The sequence below is a fragment of the Anastrepha ludens genome, chromosome 2 (genome assembly GCF_028408465.1).
Source record: "Anastrepha ludens isolate Willacy chromosome 2, idAnaLude1.1, whole genome shotgun sequence".
NCBI lineage: Eukaryota > Metazoa > Arthropoda > Insecta > Diptera > Tephritidae > Anastrepha > Anastrepha ludens.
The window spans coordinates 134,370,752-134,393,636 of NC_071498.1; the positions used below are offsets into that span (position 1 = coordinate 134,370,752).

The window sequence follows — 22,885 nt, forward strand, 5'->3', positions numbered from 1 at the left end:
GCTCGTACGATGCTCTCCAACATCAGGTTAAAGAAGTCGCACGACAGCGAGTCACCCTGTCTGAAACCTCGTTTGGTATCAAACGGCTCGGAGAGGTCCTTCCCAATTCTGACGGCGCTGCTGGTGTTAAGCAACGTCATCTTGCAAAGCCGTATTAGTTTTGTGCGGATACCAAATTCAGACATCGCGACATACAGATAACTCCTTTTCGTACTGTCGAATGCAGCTTTGAAATCGACGAAAAGATGGTGTGTGTCGATTCTCCTTCAAATTCTCTGTGACATGCGCAGCTATTACTATTTCCCCCAAACTAGCGCCACAAAATATCTCGGCATGCGTTTTGATAGCAAACTTATATGGAAAACCTATAACTTAAACTTAACTAAAACCAAAACTTATATGGAAAACCGAACGGAAGGCTCTAGGAATAAAACTCAGAAGTCTACATATTTTGGTTAGTACATCGAAATTCTCATGTTCCCAAGATCATGTGATTTGAGGCCGTTGGATTTCTTTCCCTGGGGGTAATTTGAAAGAAAAGGTGTACGTCGATAAGCCAGCAACAATTCAAGAGCTAAAGGATGAGATAATTCGGCACATTAACGGCATAGAACCTCAATTATCGTCATCGCAAAATTTGGACCATCGGATGGAGGTGTGCCGCCGAGGCCGCTGCGGCCATTTGGCCGATATTTTGATCGATACGTAATTCAGCCATGCCAATATTATCAGAACAAAGAGAAATGACAATAATTATGAATATATAAATATAAAATGTTTTTTGTTCAAAATCAACACGGCCCTTGAAACTTAACCACCCTTTATAATAAAAAACTATCCCTACTTATACTTGCTTGATCATCGCTACGTTGTTATTGCTTTCACATACAAGTTTTTCGTTTGGGGAACAGCGGAATCCTCTAATGAAGAGAGAAATGGTGAATCGACTTGTAGGGTTTACTTACAAGAAGTGTGTCCCAGAAATTTGTGTCAACTACCTCAAATTCTGGGAACATTTTCAACTATTGAATGAGAGATGGTTTTTTATTCGATGCTTTTTCATGGCAGGGATGCACAGAATGTTTTATTTTCTAACATCTAAGGTCTTGGGCGATAATGACCCATTGACACGCATAACTGCAATTACTGGACCAGACAGTTAACAGCCAAATATTAAACGACATTCATCGGGAGTCTCTTATCACCGGTCCCAGAATGTCGTCATCGTAGTCTAACCACCACACTTCAGCAGCTTCGTGAGACCCGCGTTACTTAAGCTTAACATATGTCCAGCATGTGAAGGTCCCCGCACGAAGGTCCCAATGGACCCAACTCGTCGAATAGCCTTGGCCTACCGTTAAATAAGATAGACGATCGCTGACTACTCCTTGCTGCAGGGCTTGATGAAATGCTACAACAATACGCATAAATTTCTTTTTAAGAGCTTGAGAACTTAAAATGATAATACAAAACAGAAATATTCATGGAAGAAAGACTTTTTAAACATAATTTGATAGGTAATTTCGTGGCATTTATTTTTTGAATGTTATATCCGGCATATGTACGCCACGGCTACGAGTTTAATACTTCATTCGATCAATCCAATTTTTGGCATCTTTTTTCAATAAATCTTGCCGTATGGCGTCAATGTTGGCTGGAATATTGCAATAAATCGATTGTTAAGCGCGCTGTATGGCATGTTGCGTCGCCTTGTTGGAACCAAATGTCATCTATGTATGTTTAACTAATCAATTTTTGTAAATATAAAATCAGTCAGTAATAACGACAGCTCCTTCCTCATATCGAAAGAAATAAGAACCGATGATGCCGCTAGTGTTCTATGAACTTTGCGAATATATTGATTTTTTTCAACACAAATTTCCACAATTTGAAAGTGTCGTTCTGGCGTTAAACAAATCATGATGACTTGCCAAGCCTTACTGAACAGAAATTTCAACACAATTTTCCATGCTCAGCTCGCAAGCCATAGTAATTATGCAGCTAGAAAAAGCAACCGATACTTTGTCTAATTTTCTATGATCAATGAAACCTCACGAAATATTATATAAAAGACAGACCGCCCGAAATTTGAAATTTTTCGAACTTTGCGTGGGTTGCATTTGAAATGTTTCCTATTGTAGTGACAACCTTAATGCGACTGATTTTTAATTTCATTAAGTGCACTATCAGCATACTCGTACATATAATTTTATTATTGGCAAACTTAAGCAAAGCCACGTAGTTGGTTGATAAGTACTTATAAATAAAATTGTGCTATTCATGTTTTTACGTCTTTATTAATATTTTCACATTCCTGCGTACATTAGATTAGATTTGTGGGGGTTGGAAAAGTTTAAGCGCTCAGTAACTCTGTCAGTCAGGAACACTATTGTACTAGACGCGAATAGATTAGAGTGGAAGGAATAGAGAGACGGTATAGATGTTATATGGATGGTAAGACTAAAAAATTGGTTTGAGGTCACTCTTGAGTACTTTAGTTTACTCTGAACTTTATCCATACTCAGTACATCTTACCCCAATAGCCTATGTCTGATTCTAGAAAACGCCGTACAGCTATAGAGAAAATGCTCTGCAGTGTCCTTATTCTCACGGCAGGATAGGCATATTGGGCGCCATATACTGACCACAGGCGTTGTGCATTGTGATTACACCCACCAGTACTCTCGGGTCTACTAAGTTTTAGGAGAAAGGTTGCTAGTTTCCTGCTTGATTCTTTCACAAAGCACTTGGCTAGTCTGCTGGAGCTTAACTCAGACCAACGTCTTCTATGGATAGACCTCATGAAGTCATCAATCCATAGTTGAATCGATTCAAAAGTTTAGGGCTTACACACCACGTGTTTGCAGAGCCTTCATTAGCCAGCTTGTCAGCAAATTTGTTCCCTGCAATACCATAATGTCCAGGCAGCCAAATAAGACATCATCCGCTTCCATCACTGATCCCTGCCTACAGGTGCATACGTTCATTTTAGCTTTGTCTTTTTAATTATTTGTCGGATCTAGACCTGCGTTAATCTGTTAAGTAACTGAGGTCTTGCTAACGGATAATTTGTTATTTCAAAATCGAGATCGCCGAGCCGATTTGCAACGCATTTGAGAGATATGTATTTCAACTTCATGCAATATTTCAAACAAATAGCGCAGTTGTAAATATAATCTTTATATAAAAATAATATTGCACTAAAAAAACAACGGGCAAAATAAAACTACATATATGCCCGGGAGTCCCTCTATCCTATTAGCATCAATAATCTTTGTTTGTGACCAACTTTCGGTGGACAAAATTGATGTTATCTGTCATAATCCTCCTATTATTAAGCAGAATGAACTGTAGCTGGTTAGACTGATGATGGAGGATCAGATGGCGGACCACTTTCTATGCGTTTGCCCGGCCTTCGCTTGAATCAGGCTTGAGGTCTTTGGCACTGATTTGTTAAGAAGCGACCACCTTGGCTCCTTGGCACCACAAGATCTACTCAGATTTCATCGGAGGTCGAGTAAATTTAAAGAAAATTAAAAAGGGAACCCGAGTGCATTGCAATTAACTTTAACTTGTCTGAGTGCTGTATTCGCTAGTTGTCCCGACAAAAAAAAAAAACAACTTTCGGTTTGCCTTGAGTTTAATGCCCATTCTGGTCATGAACAACCAAACATCATGCACACATATTTTTTGAATGGCATTCGCCCGCCGGCGTGTCTCTGCGTACATTTCTGCCATGATTAATGCTTTCATAAAAACAATCCGCTATTCTGAGCGGTATGCAACGTACATCGCAAATCTGAAGAAAACCTCGGCCACACACTTAAATAAGCAGGCATACAATTTTTTATATTAAATACAATATTTTATTATATTATATGTACAGTGCACTCGCGAAAACTCGAAAACTCGAACACACGATAATTCGAACATTCGGAAACTTGAACATTTTTTTTCTCCATTGACTACTTTAAAACTTTAGAACAAATTCGAACAATTATTTTCGTTTGTCATGGAAAAACATGTGAGAAACTGTCGTTTTGCATGTGCTAACGGCCAGTATTCAAATTTTTGTCGTTATGTGCGTCTTTTGTTTCATTCAAAGGCGCCGCACTGGCTAGGTTTCTTGCTAATTACGGAACTTTTCTTTTAAATTGATTGATATTTGTCAGTGATACACGGGATTTTGCGCGGTTAAGATCAAATTTATTTGCGTTTTATAATGGGACGAAAACTAAATGTTTTGAGTTTATCAAAAAAGGCTGAAATAATTAACGAGGCCAAGAATGGCGTTAGTATCATATCTCTATCCAAAAAATATAACACTGCCAAGTCCACAATTTGTGGAATTGTGAAAAATGAAAACAAAATTTTGGAACGCGTTAATAACACGCTATCGGGCCCTGGAAAACGTAAAACGCTTCGCGCTTCAGAATTGCCAAAAATGGAAAAAAAGCTTTACATATGGTTTTTATTACAACGCAGCAAGAATTATCCCATAAATGGATTAATTTTTAAAGAGAAAGCTAAGGAGTTACATGCCAAATATGACGAGAATGACTATCCTCGCGTCCAGAGTTAGTGGAGCCTTTCAAAACTCAGTTACAAGGTAAAATTCAGGTGCTTGAACTATGCCCAGAACAAATTTACAACGCAGATGAATTCGGGTGATATTGGAAGCTCCATCCGGGAAAATCATACGTTTCTAGATGGAAAAGCAGGCACCGGGAAACAAATCTGAAAAACAGAGCCTCACATTTCTGGCGTGTGCGAATGCTACTGGGAAACACAAGGTTAAAATGCTTGTCATTGGAAAAGCCGAAAATCCGCGTGCATTTAGGCATTTTAACTGCCCAGTGAAGTACCGAAGCTCAAAATCAGCCTGGATGACATCAACTCTGTTCCAAAATTGGTTTTACTTTTCGTTTCTACCACAGGCAAGTTCATATTTGACTACAAATTAAACACCCTTTAAAAAACCTATTTTTTTTATTACTTAGGTGAAAACTTATTTAAAAAATGTAGGACTACCTGAAAAAGCATTACTTTTGCTTGAAAATGCACCTTCGCATCCAAACGAGGACACGTTAAGATCCGAAGATGGTTTAATTAGGGTGATGTTTATGCCGCCGAATGTAACTCCTTTGATTCAACCACTGGATCAAACCGCAATAAGAATAACAAAGCTACATTACCGAAATTCTCTCGTGGCAGCTATTTTCTCCGATGATTGCAATTTGATCCAATCATTAAAAAAATTAGCTTGAGAGATGCTGTTACATTTTCGGATAGAGCTTGGAATAAATTGAGACAAGAGACGTTGGCGAAATGCTGGACAAATATTTTAAACTTTGCAAACCTGAAAGACGATGACGACGATGAAATTCCACTTAGTGTCTTGAAAAACCAAATAGAAGCTGAAGCTAAAAGTATGGAAAAAGAAGCTGCCGAAATTCTCGAACACTTACATCCTGAGGTAGTTATGGTTTTGATGTAAATAAAAAAGAACACGATAACAATAATATATATTTATTAGACTACTTTCACAGAAGAAGAAATAAGAGACTGGAATAACGACGACTTGATTGAAGAGGTTGAAGCTATTGAAGAAAGCGAATCCGAAGATGAAGTTGAAGGTACAGGTGGAAATGAACAAAAGCGCATAAGTTCATCCGAAGCCGTAACAATTTTCAACAAAGCTATAGCATGGGCAACTGCTGAAAAAATTAGCCCAAGGAAAGTGAATGTGCTACAATCACTGCGCGAAAAGGCTGTATTGAATGCGGTAGAAAATAAGAAACATCCAACCAAGATCACTGCTTTTTTTCTAATAATTTGTAAACAACATTCATATTTGCTAACATTTTTTATTAAATAAAATGGCAATGAACTACAAAACATGAAACCAGATAATCTCTTTGATTAACTATGCCGTAAAAATGGACAGGGTATAAAAACTGTTAAAACGAATACATATGTATATGTATTAAAAATACATAACGTTCGAAAACCCGAACATTTCGATAACTCGGACAGGGCTGGTTTTCATTAGTTCGAGTTTTCGCGAGTGCATTGTATATGTAAAAAGTTCTATGCCTTGAGTTACCGGAATGAGTTTTCTTATTAACCCCTTCCACTCGAGGGCTCCGCAGCGGAGCCATTTAAAATTTGTTTTCCTAATCGACGGTTCCGCTATGCAGGCAATGCAAATAATTCTCAGTTCTTAACATAAAGACAAAAATAAATCGTAATAACTTCATTTAATCTGTTTACAAATTACAAATTCAATTTATTAAAAATATTTGTGCTTATGTAACGGGACGTGAAACTGTAATTTTTCACTTTAGATAGGAAAGCTGAAGCAAATTCAAGTCAGTTGTGTTATTCATTTGTATAATTACATTACATTCGAATTTATCTGTTGTTTTTTTTTTATTGCTCATTTCAATTTATAACCCCAATATGGAAAATAAAAGAAAAATCCCAATAAATTATAGTGATATTGAAGACAATAGCGATGATTTACAATTTGAAGTTTATAATGAACGTAGCATTAACGAAGGCAATATTGAAATAGACAATGAATTCGGTTCCAATGGTAATGATATCGTTTCGAGTTAGATGGCGAAATATACCGAGAATAGAAAGTGATATTGAGGAATCGGAAAATGATATACTCGTAAGAGAAAATGAGGAAATTATAGGAGTTTCAAGTGAAAATGATGAATGGATAGATAGATAAGAAGTGGATAATTTTCCATCTCCTACAAATTTCTACATATATTTCACCTTGACCGGACCACATATTTACAACGATGTGAAAGGACCATGGGATTTTTTTCGATTATACCGTACAGATACATTGTTTGATTCCATAAAAAAGGGTGATAAGATTGGAGTTACTTTTTCCAAAAAAATTTTTTTGACAGATGACGCGTGAATACTGTCAAACTATTGTAAATACATAATTCTTTTCAGTATTCATTAAAATTTCATCATGGAAAGACTTACGCCTCAACAGCGTTTACAAATCGTACAATTCTATTACGAAAATCAGCGTTCTGTGGAAAGTGTTATCGCGCGCACGGGCCAACTTATGGTGTTCTGCGATGAGGAATAAGCATATTTTGGCCGAAGAACAACCCGAAGCTATTCAAGAACAGCCATTACATCCATTGAAAGTAACCGTTTAGTTCGACCTATGGGCTGGAGGTATCATCGGTCCATATTTCTTCTTCTAGTGAATGGCGAACGCTATCGCGCCTTGATTAAAAGATATTTTTATGCCGTGATGCCGAAAATTGAAGACCGTGATCTCCACAACATTTGGATCCAATAAGTCGGCGCTACTTGCCATACAGCCCGTGAAACAATGGATTTACTGCGTCGACGTTTCGCAATTCGGTGAGCAATTTATCTCTCGTTTCGAACCAGTGGATTCGCCACTAAGATCGGGTGATATTACACCTTTGGTCTTTTATTTGTGGAGGTATGTTAAGTCGAAATGCTTTGTGAATAAACCAGCATCGATTGAGGCATTGGAAACCAATATCACTAAAGTTATTTACGAGATACCGACCGAAGTCCTCCAGCGAGTCGCGAGTCATTCAAAATTGGTGTTTACGGATGGCCGAATTACGGCGCAGTTGCGGCCATCATTTGAAAGCGTTTATCTTTAAGAAATTAATGATTCTACACAAAAATAATAAAGATTGTCTAATCAATTTGAATCTTCGTTGTTTTATTTCAATTTAAAATCCAATACCTATTGATTGATCGTTGAAATTGATCACCCGTTATGAATGAAAAAAGCGCTATAAGTAGCGCTACAAGTAGGGGGTATATTAACTCCCATTTAACTAAATATACAAGGTGGCACAAAGTTAATCACCCTATCGGTAGATTTATAAGAAAAGGCCTATAGTCAATCTCGAAAGAACACAACAGAATGGGTTTAAGAACTCACAGCTGCAATCCTTTTAACTTAATTCACTCTAAATAAAACAATATTAAGCAATTTACTTTATTGAAGTTGAAAGTAATTGCTTTTTTACGGTTTTTCTTTAAAAACATTTCGATATCTGTGACGATATGTTTGAACAAATAAAGGGTCTGCCAGCGGTTGGTTAAAAAAATTTGGCTGAAACTCAGTAGCATATTTCCGCGGTACGAAAAGGATGCTTTTGTGGATGATTGCTTGCACGACAGAAGATATTTCGATCGAGGTTAATTGTTCTCGGCTTATAAGTAAAATCAACTGAGAAAAAAATAAATAATTGACGCGTACACTTCTGCTAGGTGTTTCGCCAAGATCCTCCTCCTATTTGTGGCGTGCGCCTTGATGTTGTTCCACAAATGAAAGGACCTACAGTTTTAAGCCGACTGCGAACAGCAAATGGTTTTTTAAGAGGAGCTTTTTCATGGCAGAAATACACTCCGAAGTTTGCCATACATTGCCCACCGCGGGGAGGCCGTTAATAGAACAAACTTTCTATAATTTGCCGTTTCATGCATGGAGATTCGAACTTACGCACTCCCGAATGGTAGTTAGACACCAACCCATGGCCGCTTAGGTTGGTTAGAATTATTGTGCAGAAATACGAGTAAAAACACTTTTCTTCTTCTTCCTATTTTTTTTGGCAGGCCCCCTAAGAGTGAGTTTGACAGGCACCTAGGTGTGTCTTTATGTTCCTTTTGCGTGTAATTTTATTTCGATTTTCACGTACTCGGTGGTTTTCCATTTCAATGCAAAATGTGATGTATTAATGGTCACTCCCAATTTAATCTTCCAGGACTCTACAGTCTTTTTTGCGATGCTAGAGTTATGTCGGGTGTGGTGCCTTCGCAACCTGACTTTTGTTACGTAGTCGTTCCTGTGTTGAGCACCACTAAACCTAGTCTGGCTGCCATGCCCACCACTCGTCTACTTCTTGAGTTCATTGTCGTCGAGCCCCATTCGGTTGCTTGGAGTTGAGGTCTCCCGTTATTATTAATCGTCTAACTAAGGGCTTTGTCTTCAATATTTTTTAGTTTCCGGGTGAATTCATGTACATATATTGTCGTTCGGTGTAAGGTAACAGCTTATCATTATGAATTGGCTGTTTTGAACGTAGACGAAACCATCGCCTGATTCTTTCGCGGATATTGCGAAATTTGTGCCCCTAGGCAGCCAGATGGCGGCAGTTCTCGACTCGTCTTCGATCCAAGCTTTCTCGGATTAAGCGTATTGTTCGCTTATCAATACTGCTTGAACTCCTTTTTCTAAGACCATCTGCTCCATTAGCAGGTCTGCATTTTTACTCCTGTGCATGTTTGCTTGAAGTATAATCATATTTCTTCTGTCATGGGCCATCTGCCCGAGCCTGGCATATGCTTTGTCTCGCTGCGATTTTCATCAGTACATAGGCAGCATTTGGGCTCTTTAGTGCACTCTTTCATTTTGAGCCCAGCTTCTCCACACCGGATGCATATACCTTTTCTGCTTCTGTCTGGTCCTTTGCAGTTTGATTGAAGGTGTCCGACACCGAAGCACCGGTAGCACCGCTTCAGAGATGTGATAGCTGTCATCCTTGCACTAATTCATCCGATTTTGATATTTTTTTACTTGAGCAGCTTTTCTGCGCTTGAAATAGCGAGAGTAACATAAGCCCGTACTTGTTGTCTTTGATTAGGTTTTGTGATCCTAACATCGATATTTTCGTTAGTGCCGGGTAGCATTTTTCTCGCAGCGTCATCAACTTCCTTCTTCTCCGTGACGGCATCCAAATCTCTGATCTCTACAGTTGAAGCTGGTCTGAGGGTTGTAATGGAACCGACCGCTTTTACGGTTTCCTCAAATTGTTTAAAAAAATTAGGGTTAACTGTTTCCCCCTTTTCTAATTCAAGTAGAAGAGCGCCAGTTTTGGTTCTTCTTATGCCTTTCACCGTTGTGATTTCGTCAGGCACGGTCTTTTCTGTTTTTGAGGATTTCAGCATAACTGTGACCCTCTTACCGGCTTTATCAACACAGCCTCCGACTTTGGTTTTGGTATTCGCACATTCTTCTTTTGATTCGCTTTAGCCTTCCTTGCTCCATCGTTCTGCACTCCATCACTTCCTTTTGGCAAGGTATTGGGCCTATATTTTTGCCGGCTTACCACTTGCCATATCTCAGGCCCTCGAACTCTTAGTTTCTTCGAAGAGTCGGGTGCGGCAGGACTTGATGCATTTTGTTTTGCGGTTAAGGGAGTACTCTCCTGGACAACACCTGTTTTTGGAGCTGTTGCGAGGGTGTCACCTCCGATTTCTTTCGTTGATGTGTCCGGCAAGAGACGCCCTTTGCCGGTTTTCTTAGCTCGAATCCAACATCTTCTGCAGTTTTTCATGACGTCGAATAGTTCTTCGAGCTCTGAGACTCCGGTCTTTATTTTCGTAGATGTATTCCTACTCTTTAATACAAGTGCTTTCATCTTCCAGCTGAGAGTGTTTTCACTTGTGGATCTGTACAATGGTTATTATTACAGAGCCAACTGAGGCATCCATTTCAATGAAATTCCAATATATTACTTATATACCTATTATTACGCAAAAAAACCAATTTCTTAACCTAATATACATTCCACAATTAATCGAAAGGTTTACTCAGTGTAACAAAGTAATTATAGAAAAACTTTGGAAGGTTTGTTTTCCTGCAGCAACATACTCATAGACCTTGTTCTTGGCAATGAATATTTAAAATTTTCATTTCACATTATTCTGCTGCAATTAGACATAGCAAGCAAATATAGTTATGTGCAGTTATATGATCACAAAATAGTAAAAACAAATAGAACTAAATTTAGAAAACACCTGTGTTTTTAAATGCCGCAATCTGGTTTGAAATGTATTCATATTTATGCACAAACACTTTATTATTATAACTATATGTATGTATGTGCTTACATATATTACATATTCGAATTATTATCCAAAAATTATCTATAATTTACTCGTATATTACAGCGTTAATATGTTTTCCAAATTCTTCGGCGCTGTGTAAAATTTAAAAATGGTTACATACAAATTTAGGTAAATGCAAATTCAAATTATTTTGTAAATGAAGGTTATCATATGTTTAACCTGCTGACAGAATTCCTATTTACTGATTTAATTGCTAACCGATGATTGCGCTACGTACGTGCGCGCAGGTGTACGCTTTTTGCACTTTGGAATTTTTGTTTTTATTTGTGTTCTTAAGCGGTTTGCCAGCTAACTATTTACCATAGATATTTGCATAAGATACTAAAGAAGTGTAAAAGAGAATAAATAGTTATTCTGCTCACGTATTTGTAATTTGTTACAAATTATCACGTTTTGGTGTTTTGATACTCATAAAAAAACCTCAAGAAAGGGGAAATCGAGAGTGCAAAGTGACATTTCACTTTGGCGCGCAGTTGCAACATTTTATTGGATAAATTTCTACTTATAACAACTGTTCATACTAGGTGCACATTTTTGTGCCATTACCTATATCACCATTATAAAAGGCCTTTCAAAAGACGCGCATATACAGCCATGGACAGATAAATAGCACAAGTGTGAACCTTATATGTTAAGTTAAGTTTTTATTACGAACTCTGCTTTGATCAAATAAATTTGTTTGTTTACATTTATTACCGTTATTAAACTTATATTAATGCGAGGAATTTACCGTTTTTTTCGATGGAATTTTTTGCGTTCTATTTTATTTATGCTAATTGCTGTTTTGAAGTGGACACAAAAATAGCACATTTTAATTTGTGCAGCGGAGAGTAAAGCTTCAATGTTGTTTCAGCGATTTTAAGTATAATTTTATGTTTCTTAAATAAAATTTTAAAGTAATTACTAAAAATGGGACGTGGAAAACATTGCACGCCGGAGAAAAGAGCTCTTACAGGTATATACCGTATGAGTCAAAACGGAAAAAGCTATGCAGAAATAGCTGAAATGATGAAGTGCTCCAGGAAAATGGTTTATAATGCTTTTAATTTAGTTAAGAAAGATTCATCCTATCTAAGCAAAAACGGGGAAAAAACCGAAACCGCGAAAAACTGATGTTAATGTGGATGGAGCTATAATACGCAAGAGCAAAGCATACCCTTTTAAGTCGGCACGGCAAATAATGCTTAAAATAAACCAAGAATCTGGTGTCAGGTGTCTAGAAAGCTTGTAGGAAGGCGACTTAACGAAGCCCAGCTGTTTGGCCGCATAAGCAGAAAAAACCACTCCTCTCAAAAAGACATACCGGCTTGCCTTTGCAAAAGCCCACAAGGACAAATCTATTCAGTTTTGGAAAAACGTACTTTGGACCGACGAAACCAAAATAAATAGGATGGAACCAGATGGGAAAACTAATGTACGTCATCCATAAAATCAAGCACTAAAACCCAAGTTCACAAAAAAGACGATTAAACACGGCGGCGGAAGCATCATGGTTTGGGGAGCTTTTTCCTGGCATGGTGTTGGACCGATTGTTCGCGTAGCTGGTAAAATGTATAGATTTCAGTATCTGGATATACTCCAGAATAAAACGGAAACATTTGTATTTGAGTTGATGCCATTAAATTGGACATTTATGCAGGACAATGATCCAAAGCATACTGCAAAGACAGTGAAGCAATGGCTCAGAAGAGAAAAAATTAATGTACTGGATTGGCCGGCGCAGAGTCCTGATCCCAATCGAATAGAGAATTTGTGGAATGACGTTAAGGTAATATAAAAATCGCACAAACTTGTAGAAAGCATGGAGCGACGGCTTGAAGAAGTAATCAAAAACAGTGGATATAGTACAAAATACTAATCTGGTAAAACAGTAAACTTAACTATCTGATTTTTGCTTTTATTTGGAATTTTTCAGGATGTTCTATTTATGTGTCCAGGAGGTTTCGTGAGTTATCAACGTTCTCGTAGATTAAATCAGAACTGAAACTCTTTTTGCCCATTTTTTTGTTTTAAAGTGGAAGTAAATAAGTTTTTTATTTTGTATGTTCCTTTTTTCCCAATAAAAGATAATTATTTAAAAACATATTCAACTCCTTGCTTTCAAAGTCTAAATGTGCTGTTTATATGACCATGGCTGCATGTTGTTTTAAAATAAAACATGTAAAAAATTAGATTCATTCAGATTTCACTATTTTTATTAAAAACACGGCTCTTAACAATTATAAGTATGTGAAAAGTGGCATCGTTTAAATGTTCACCATGAGCACGTTGCAGGTAAAATCCGCCGAATAGTCGATTCATGAATACCGAATTGTTGAGAACGTCGAGATATCGCAAATCGTTGTAATGTTTAGCAGTACTTTGCGCTACAGCAGCAATATTCTCAACAGAATGTACAGTTTTTTATCTGCCAGTCCTTTTTATATTCTCTACAGATCTGATTTAATAATGGTGATTTGGGTCTGTACAGATTTCACTTAAAATTTAATCACATCACGTTAATTTTAATGTAAGCCCTTTATTTTCAAGACGCTACTAAACAGTTAATTTCAAAAAATACTTCAAACTATGACTGAAACCAAAGGAAGTCCACTTCTTTTCAAATGATGCCAAATTCCCTAAACGTAATTGCCACACCTCATAATGGAGTATTTATCTATTCCCATCAACTTCGCTACATCAAGGTTCCTCTGTATTTCTTTAAAACGGCTCTTAATATAATTGTATGACAGCTAAGGAAGACCTAATTTAATGCAGACCATATTTTTATTTTGCTTACACTTCTTATACTAGACTGGAGCGGCGTACGATTTGGCAGCGTTCTTAATTGGTTAAATGATTCCAATTAATTGCGTAGTTTCTTCTATTGCCGGAAATGCATTTATATTTTAGATGTTACAGTAAGTTTTAAGAATAAAAGTGACTGTTCTATTGTTTGCGTATGGCCAAGAATATAACAAAAAATATGACGGAACAAAAAATTACTTCTTTCAGATGACAATTAAGATTTTTTAATTGAAATCAGAGTATTTTTTTTTTGTTTAAACGGGGAATAAGAAGCAACTCATCGTTTTGGGAGTTCCCGCTGTTGGCACTCAAGCAAGACCGAACATTGGCTAGTATTGGCTACCATTGGACCTCTTTAGGCAGCGATGGCCACCACTACAAAGAGCAATCGGGTCTGATCTGCTCAGGTAAGCTCGACAATTACATAAAAAAACAAGAAAAATAGCCCTCCAAATCGACCGAATTGCTAACTAAGTCGACAAGCAAATGTCGCGAGAACCATTTTCGCAATACGTTTTATTGTATTCGATTGGCAACTAAGTAATTGCGGATTTCACTCATAGATGGCTTGAGTTGAATTTTTAGGTTTGCAGAAGTAGTACAAATGTAAAACACATTTTGTTACAATATTTGATAGTTGGCAATTCAGCTGTCAATCTGTAAAAAAAATTTTTTTGATTGGTTGCGTAGTTTTCGTTTGGCGTTCGTTGAAAAATGGAAAATCCAATGGAACATTTTCGTCCTGCTTTGCTTTTTTATTTTCGCAAAAGGAAAACCGCATCGCAAGCTCATAAAAAAGCTCGTTCTGGTTATTTTTCACTCAAAGATGAAAAACGCTCCGGTCGTCCAGTTGAAGTTGATGAGGCCCTAATCAAAGCAATATTCGATTCGGATCGTCACGTTTTGTACGTGAGATTGCAGAGAAGCTTCATGTATCACATACAGGCAATGAAAATCACTTAAAACAACTTCGCTATGTTCAAAAATACGATACACGGGTTCTTCACGAACTGAAAGAGAGGCCCTTAACGCAGCGCATTGACAGCTGCGATTTGCTAAATAAATATCAAACAAACATCAAAAGTTGATATTCATCAAAAGAAAGTTTTGTTATCAATTTGGTGGGATTACAAAGGAATTGTCTATTTTGAGTTCTTACCACTCAACCGAACGGTCAATTCTAATGTCTACATTGAACAACTAACGAAATTAAACAAGGCAGTTGAAGAAAAGGCCAAAAATATTGGAGCTTGGTTGGGATGTTTTGCCACATCCACCATATAGTTCAGACCTTGCACCATCTTATTACTTTTTGTTTCGATCTTTACAAAACTCCTTGAATGGTAAAAATTTCAATAATGATGATGATGTCAAATCGTACCTGAACCAGAAGTTATATGAACATGGAATTATGATGCTGCCGAAAGGCCATTGACCAAAATGGGCAATACATTACAAAATAAAGTTATTTAGTTCCATGAAAAAATGTCTTTGATTTTCTAAAAACAATCCGCAATTTCTTAGTTGCCAACTAATATAAATAACCTTATACATCCATATCCACTTCTAGACCTTTTTGTTACCCCATTACTCCAACTCATTTGTTTGCATAACTTTACCGCCTTTTTGCGCAGTGTAATTTAATGAAGCGTTTGGTGCTGGCGTTTAACGGACATGAAAAAACAAAAGCCGCCGCAGCCACCTTCGCAGTTGCAACCTGCAACTTGCAATATTTGTTTCCAAAAAATTATTCGCAATTACTTAGTTACCAACCCAATATATCAGATAATATCTTGCAAAATGTTAATGAAACTAAAGACTTAGGCAATATTTTTAACAATAAGCTCAATTTTAATAGTCACGGTAATTTCGTCATTGCGAGGTCTTACTCTGTTCTAATCCGTAGTTGTTACAATTTCGTTCAGTTCGGATCTAGAATATGACGCACTTATTTGAAGACATTACAATCAACTCCATATAGCAAGAATAGAGAGGATACACAAAGTTTTATTGAAATTTTCTCTCGATTTCCTGAATTTTGAAATAGTCCGGGAGCCAGGGGTCATTTTGACCTCATAATTTCATGCCGATTGATTTTAATACTGAAGGCAGATGCCATCCAATGGATGACGAAACCAACCGTCACCTGGTCCAGTAGCGGTGGGTACGTGCGTGGGGTGCTGCGAAACGTGTCGAAAAAAGTTTTTAACAAATCATTAATACCGGCTGAAATTTTTTTTGTGTATTGTCGACATTTAGTAGAATAAAAAAAATAGTCAGCTGCGCCGTAGAGGGGTAGGCGTAATAATGATCGTCATCATTATTATATTTTCATATGTGTCCAAAATTATGTAAAGAAATTTCAATTGGCATAAGTAGTTTTACTTTTTAATTTATTTAACAAGTTCGCCTGATCAGCTGACGTATTTTCCCCCCTCTACGGCGCAATTGACTTTTTTTATTCTACAAAATGACCCTTAATTTTCAATTTTTTTTACAAGTTCACCTGTTCAGCTGACGTGTTTTCCCCCCTCTACCGCGGAGTTGACTCTTTTTTTTATTTTGCTAAATGGCAACAGTACATGAAAAAAATTTCAGCCGGTATAAAATGAGTTGGTATAAATTTTTTTTCGACATGTCTCGTACCCTCCCACAATCACACCCACCGCGGGTGCGCCAGCTGACGTTCACTTTCGTTATTCATAAAAGCTAAATCACAAGTATAGTCAAGCATTTAACGGTATAAAAACGCAGTCCAAAATCGACCCCTGGCTCCCGGACTAAAACACCTATGCCTTGTATAAATCCTGCTTTAGGTTAATAAATCTGAAAACACTACTTTGTTATTAACTTTTGTCTACAATGTTATTCAAGGAATAGTGGACTGCCTTTATCTTCTTTTATCCCTTCTATTGGGCAAATGTTCAAACCATGTGAGAATTCAATATAGCACCACAAAATGTTATAATAGATAATAGAGAATAAATTAGCTTTTGTAAGTTTTCTACACACAAAATTGTGATGTTAAACACTCTTTATTAATGTATTTCAATTCTTATCTCGAAAGTCTATATATAAACATGTATAAATTATTTAATATGTAAGAATTTGTGGTTAGTAAATTTAATTAAATAAATAAAACAACTGGCAAACATGCTGCAAATCTCCAACCAAACGCAAATGAAGTCTACCCTCGAAAAAAAGCAGCCATAAATTTCTCTTCTTAAGTGGGCGAAGACTCTTCTATCACATGCTTTGAGCTGCCTTAATCGCAGTAATTTAATTGCTTGCATCGAATGCAAGTGAGGGGTACATTTGAATTCCACCAATATTACGAGAAGCTTTTATAATTTTACTTAAAAATTAGAGGTTACAAATTCAATTTGTTATTCACAATTGAACATTTTAGATGCTGTCTTTTTTAATAAAAATTGGAAAATTCGTTCTAATGACTGTTTTATACTTAGAGTTAGTTATTTAGACAATTTTTGGGCAAGTGTCATTTCTTTATGTATTCTATTACAAGATTGTAATAAATTTATATTTAATTTTATAATAGACTAGCAACCCGCCCAGCTTCGCACGGGTATAAAATATATACCCTATGTCACTCACTGAAAAAATTATTAAAATCGATCCAGTAGTTGTGGCTTATTCATTACTGCCCGTGGCCCGCACGCGTTAAATTTGGAGTAAAACAATTCCCCTTTTTTTATAGCATGAAGATTTCCTGCTATCTTTGGGATATCTAAATTCATACCCTACATTTTTGCATATTAACTTTTTGCATTTTTACATATGTATGTATTTATTTTATTTTTACAACAATTACTATATTACAGAATGTCTTTATATACAACGTTCATAGCCTTCTTGTCATTAGACAATACAAACATGTTTTCTCTAGAGGTTACTCTTGAAAGAGCGACATACAGTTGGCCATGTGAAAAACAGTCAACACTCAAATCTAAGCCTGCAACGTTGAAGGTTTGACCCTGTGATTTATTAATGGTCATTGCAAAAGATGTCTTTACCGGAAATTGTAAGCGTTTAAATTGGAATGGTAGATCCGATGGTATCAGAGGGATTCGGGGAATCAATACATCTTCTCCGGTACCACATCCTGTGAGTATTGTGCACTCTATTATGAAAGTTTTCAGTGATTTTACCAGCAAACGCGTGCCATTGCAAAGTTTAGGTGGACTTAGGTTTCTTAATAAAATAACAGGACAACCTATTTTCAGCTCCATTTTGTGAGGAGGGAGTCCAGACGGGTTCAAAGAATTTAGAAATTCTGTAGGAAATTGAACAGCTTCTTCCAAATCGAGAACAGTATCGACCGAGTAGTATATTTTCGTCGGCCCATCAATCTTTGAAATAATCAAGTTATTTACTTTATCTACTTGTTCGTTAGTTGGTGACAGAATAGCTCTTTCTTTAAACCAAGATATTGTCTTATAACTTATGTTATCAATGTCAGGATAGACATTGTTGACTAACTCTTGGATGTTGTCTATCAAAACACAAAGGTTTTCTAGGTTAATCCTTCCCTCACTTTGTATTAATTCTCCATTGCCAACTTTTAGTAGCATCTCTGGAAATAGCCTGTTCTCACGTGAAGATGACGAAACCCTCATATTAGTTTTAAGATCTAATTTATTGACATGCGACCAAAGGTGGGATCTTTTTAGCGAAGCATTTATTTCGTCAGCACGTGTTCCTCGAGTCACAACTGGAAGGATTTGACGGAAATCTCCTGAGAACAGAATTGTACATCCACCCATAGGTGCATTTTTGTTGCGCAAATCGCGCATTGTCCTATCCAGTGCTTCCACAGACGTCTTGTTTGACATGGTAGCTTCGTCCCAGACTATTAATGAGCAGTCACGCATCAATTTTCCTGTATTGCTCTGTCTAGAAACACTACAGACGCTGTTATCATCATCGGTTGCGATTTTCAGCGGGAGCTTGAATGTAGAGTGCGCGGTTCGCCCTCCTTCCAAAAGAGTAGCGGCAATGCCGGATGACGCAACAGCTAACGCAATTTTTCCGGTAGATCTCACTTTTTTTAAAAGCAGATTGATTAAAAATGTTTTTCCTGTGCCTCCTGGGGCATCAAGGAAAAACAATTTCCCTTCATTGTTATCAATTGTTGATAGTAATGCAGTGAATACTTTTTTCTGATCGATGTTTAATCGTGGCTCATCTTGAGCTATATTTTGTAAAAGTCTCGTTTGATCGTATGATGTTTCTCTTGTGTACTCGGCACTATTAGTTAAATCAGTGTTAGTAGTATTAGCTGGCATCGGCAGCCCAAAATCCTTGATCGTTTTACCCGAAAGTAATTGCACTATTTTGTTTAATTCAAATAATGCTTCGTCAAATATGTTTTGGTCATATTGTACATCAACAGAGTTTGACTCTTGCCGTCGCCGAATCAGAATATCACTGGCCATATTTTCTTGAAATTTATTCCATAGACTAACAGAATCAGTTAATTGACAAAACACTACTATGACGGCAAATACATATCTTAATGATGTAGCTGAACTACAAACAGCTGCTTCTGATAATGTATTTTCCCAGTGAGAATCGTCTTCCAAGAGCCCCATAGCTTTGCATGCTGCTTGATAAGTATTGTAAACAACACCTTGTAAAGTTCTTAGGTGAGCAAAGGATGTCGGGCCTTTTACAATATGAAGTAACATTCTCAGATAAAAGCATTCGCTGTTGTTGGGATGAATCACATAGACTCTGCCAAGAGCATCCGTTTTTTTTACTCCGGGGAAACCATCAACCGCAGTACCTTTTTTTCGCCGTTGAAAAGCTTTAGAACTCTGGTTCCATGTATAGTAACTTGGAACTCTGTCATATGTCAGTGTTTTCGCGAAATCATCTTGAGCACATAACTCGAAGAATGCTGTCAATGTTGTATCCGGCGGGTTATTAATAACTTCTTGTATATTGTTCTCAGTAAAATATACCCTTTGTCCATTTTCTAAATGAACTGCAAGGTGGACAATTGTGGGAGACCGGTCGTGCACTTCGAATGATAAAATCCTCCATACAGCTTCAGAGCTGCAGATGTAACGTCCAGACTGATATATTTCCACTTCATTTGGTGATTGTATGCTGAAAGTGGCTTGATCACTGCCTTTATTAATGTACTTAGTAACATATTGGATTGACTTTATTGAATTGCACAACTCCACGTTGATGTGGGCATCAAAAATTTTCAAAAGGAGCGGATTATAGGGAACGATCCATCGGTTGTCAATATCAATGTTTCGGACGGTAGCAATTTGCCCACCCCCTTCTGGCGATCGTCGACGATATTTGGGGTATCCATCATCGCTAGTAATTGTTTGAGTTTGGAACAACTTCGGAAATTTTTTGGTGCATTTAGAATCTCGCATACATGGAGAATTCGGGTTTAAAGTCCCGCAAGGGCCGTGTACCATACGTTTCTTTACGATTTCGTATAGGATAGGATCTTCATCTTTATCCGGTAATTCAGCTGAAATAACCCTGTCAATTTGGTTTGGTTTAATTTTGTTCACTAACCACACCAGCAGGTGTACATGTGGCAAGCCACGCTTCTGCCATTCTATTGTGTACATATGACAGTGCGGCGGACCGAATATATGAGACTTGTTAATGAGGTGCAGAATTTTCTGTACTTTTAAATGGAAGACTCTGTTAACTATATCGTATCTGTCTTGTGGTGAATTGGTGTTAATATTTTCTCTGATTTCCGACCAATTTGGGTTACATGTTGCAGTTATAAATAAATCAGGTTTGCCGTACTTTCTGACGTAAGCCATGGCGTCTTGCGATTTTTCGTGTAAATATCGAGATGAAGGTAGTATAACCAACTGCCCAATGCCGTTGTGGTGTTCATTCGCCTGTAAAGCATCCTGAAGATGAACGTAATTTTCGGCTCTCAATTTAGTTTGATTATTACGGATGTAGGCCAATCTCTCAGATTCAATTTTAGCATATTGATCTACCAAGTATTGGTTTGTTAACATTCCATATCTAAGCAAAGTGTTGAAATCATTACGTCTTGTCATTATACGGTAGCAATAGTAGTTCATACATGACACTGTTTTACGCAGAGGTGTACCACCGATTGGGTCAACTTGAGAAATATTAATAGCATAACCATTTTCTCCACGACATAGCATCAAAGGATATTGTAAGCTGTCATAAGATCTGTGTAACTCTGAAATTTTTTGCAAATTATCATCACGACTATGCAATACAATATCTCTTTTGTCAAATTGCTGTCCGGCTATCACCACTGCTACTTCACTCGTGGAAGGCGCATTGTATCGCCCTCTGTGTTCTCCAACAGGAACTTTATTTGCATGGATTACGACATTAAAGTCAGGAGTATCTGCTAGAACACTCTCAATCGCAGTTTTGAAAGACTGTATGTAGCAATTATGAGAATGTAACATATCTTGGAGAGATCTAATCAAATCTCTATCAATTGGCCGTGCAACACTTGAACACCTCGTAGATGCTTGTGTATCTGGATCTGCAATAAAATATATTTGCAGGAATTTGTGATCATCGGGTCGAAGTGGTAGCAAGCTCCCAGCTAAGTGGTATACTTGCCCTTGAATTTTAAATGTAGGCATGAAGCCACGCTCAACGACTTGCTTACTCTTAAAAGAGGTCATTTGAAATGCGTTATTGCAATGGCGTATATAGCGCATGAAATGATTAGATTTCTGATGATCACCCGTAAGAAGAGAGTGAAGTGGTTCAGGTGGAGGGAGAATTTCTTCTAATTTGACTTTTCCTTGTAAACAACACATACCTTTCGATTCGTCCTTGAATTTCAATGCGAAGCAATGTTCACACACTACTGACATAGTACCTATTGGTACTATTCGGTCGTCCTTGTAAGAAATCGAAGGATCATAATTCATGGCCGAATTTTCTTTACTCACCCATGAATTAGTAACTCGTGCTGATGATTCTCTGGCTCTCTTTATTCGATGTCTGTCCTTATCTCGGGTGCGGCGAAGCTCACGCTCTCTTGAAGATTCTCCCTCTCTCTGAACTCTATATCTATCCCGAAGCTGACTGAGTCGAGCCTCACGCTCTGCTGACGATTCTCTGTCCCTCTGAACCGTATGCCTATCTCGATCCCGGCTGCAACGAACCTGACGCTCTACTGAAGATTCCCTCTCTCTCTCAGCTCTATATCTATCCCGCATCTGACTGCGGCGAGCCTCACGTTCCGTTGACGATTTTTCATCTCTTGCTGAACGTAGTCTTCTGGCATCCACTGTACTACGACCTATGTTCGAACGACGACGTCTTCCAGCCATGACTTTATAATTTTTGTGAAAATTTACTCAGTTCTATATGTATGATTACCTATCCACAAATTGTCATATTATTAGTATGTGCCGCAGTTAAAAATATGTAAATACTTACCATTTAGAAACAAAAGATAATTACTGATGTAATATCTTGAAAAATATTTTTTTCAATTATATGCTGTAAAGAGTCATATACATAGATCTATATTAAAACAACAATGTATTTAAGGTATTTAATTGGTTAAGGATTAATGATGTACATACCTATTTGCTGAAATCACTTCGAAAATAAGCTATTAGTTGTCGTAAAAAGTAAATGACAAAAAATGTTATTGTATGGAATCGATAGCAAACTAAACGCGCTCCGAATCAATAAAAACTATTCAAAAACTATTTTAACACGTTCCCTGTCCCAATACAAAAATGCTAAATTGACCGACACGTCCAACAGCGTTTTTTGAATAATTAGTTTTTTTGTAGTCATAGCTTTATATAATACTAATAATTAAAAAAAACGGATGTAGGGTATTTCTACCTGAAACACATATGGTCCATGAGCGTAGAGGGACATTTTTGCTTCTGCACGTTCATGAAACACATGTGGTTTATATACCCCCTGACGCACATATGGCTCAGGAACGTATCAGTGCTTATCAGGCGCACGTTTCCTGAACCATATGTGGCTCAGCAGACAGGGAACGTGTTAATTATGTGGGAATTACTAATATAGAACGTGAAAATAGCGTTTTATTTCGCTGTAAAATTGTATGTGCATATAATTACATGGAATTCAGTACATACATAGATACATATGTACATAC

At 37.3% G+C, this 22,885-nt stretch overlaps 1 protein-coding gene across 4 annotated transcripts in view; it reads right to left on the reverse strand.

The window, feature by feature from the left end:
- Nucleotides 1-22,885, reverse strand: part of LOC128855380 (cystinosin homolog) — a 76,992-nt gene that overhangs the window by 44,864 nt on the left and 9,243 nt on the right. For 2 of the 4 annotated variants that reach the window (XM_054090237.1, XM_054090236.1), the window contains exon 1: nt 21,687-22,085. The exons of the other annotated variants lie outside the window; for them this stretch is intronic. In XM_054090237.1, the coding sequence (XP_053946212.1) occupies nt 21,687-22,070 (384 nt within the window). In that variant the 5' untranslated portion in view covers nt 22,071-22,085. Of the gene's footprint in view, nt 1-21,686; nt 22,086-22,885 lie in introns of those variants that run through there. 4 annotated transcript variants of the gene reach the window in all.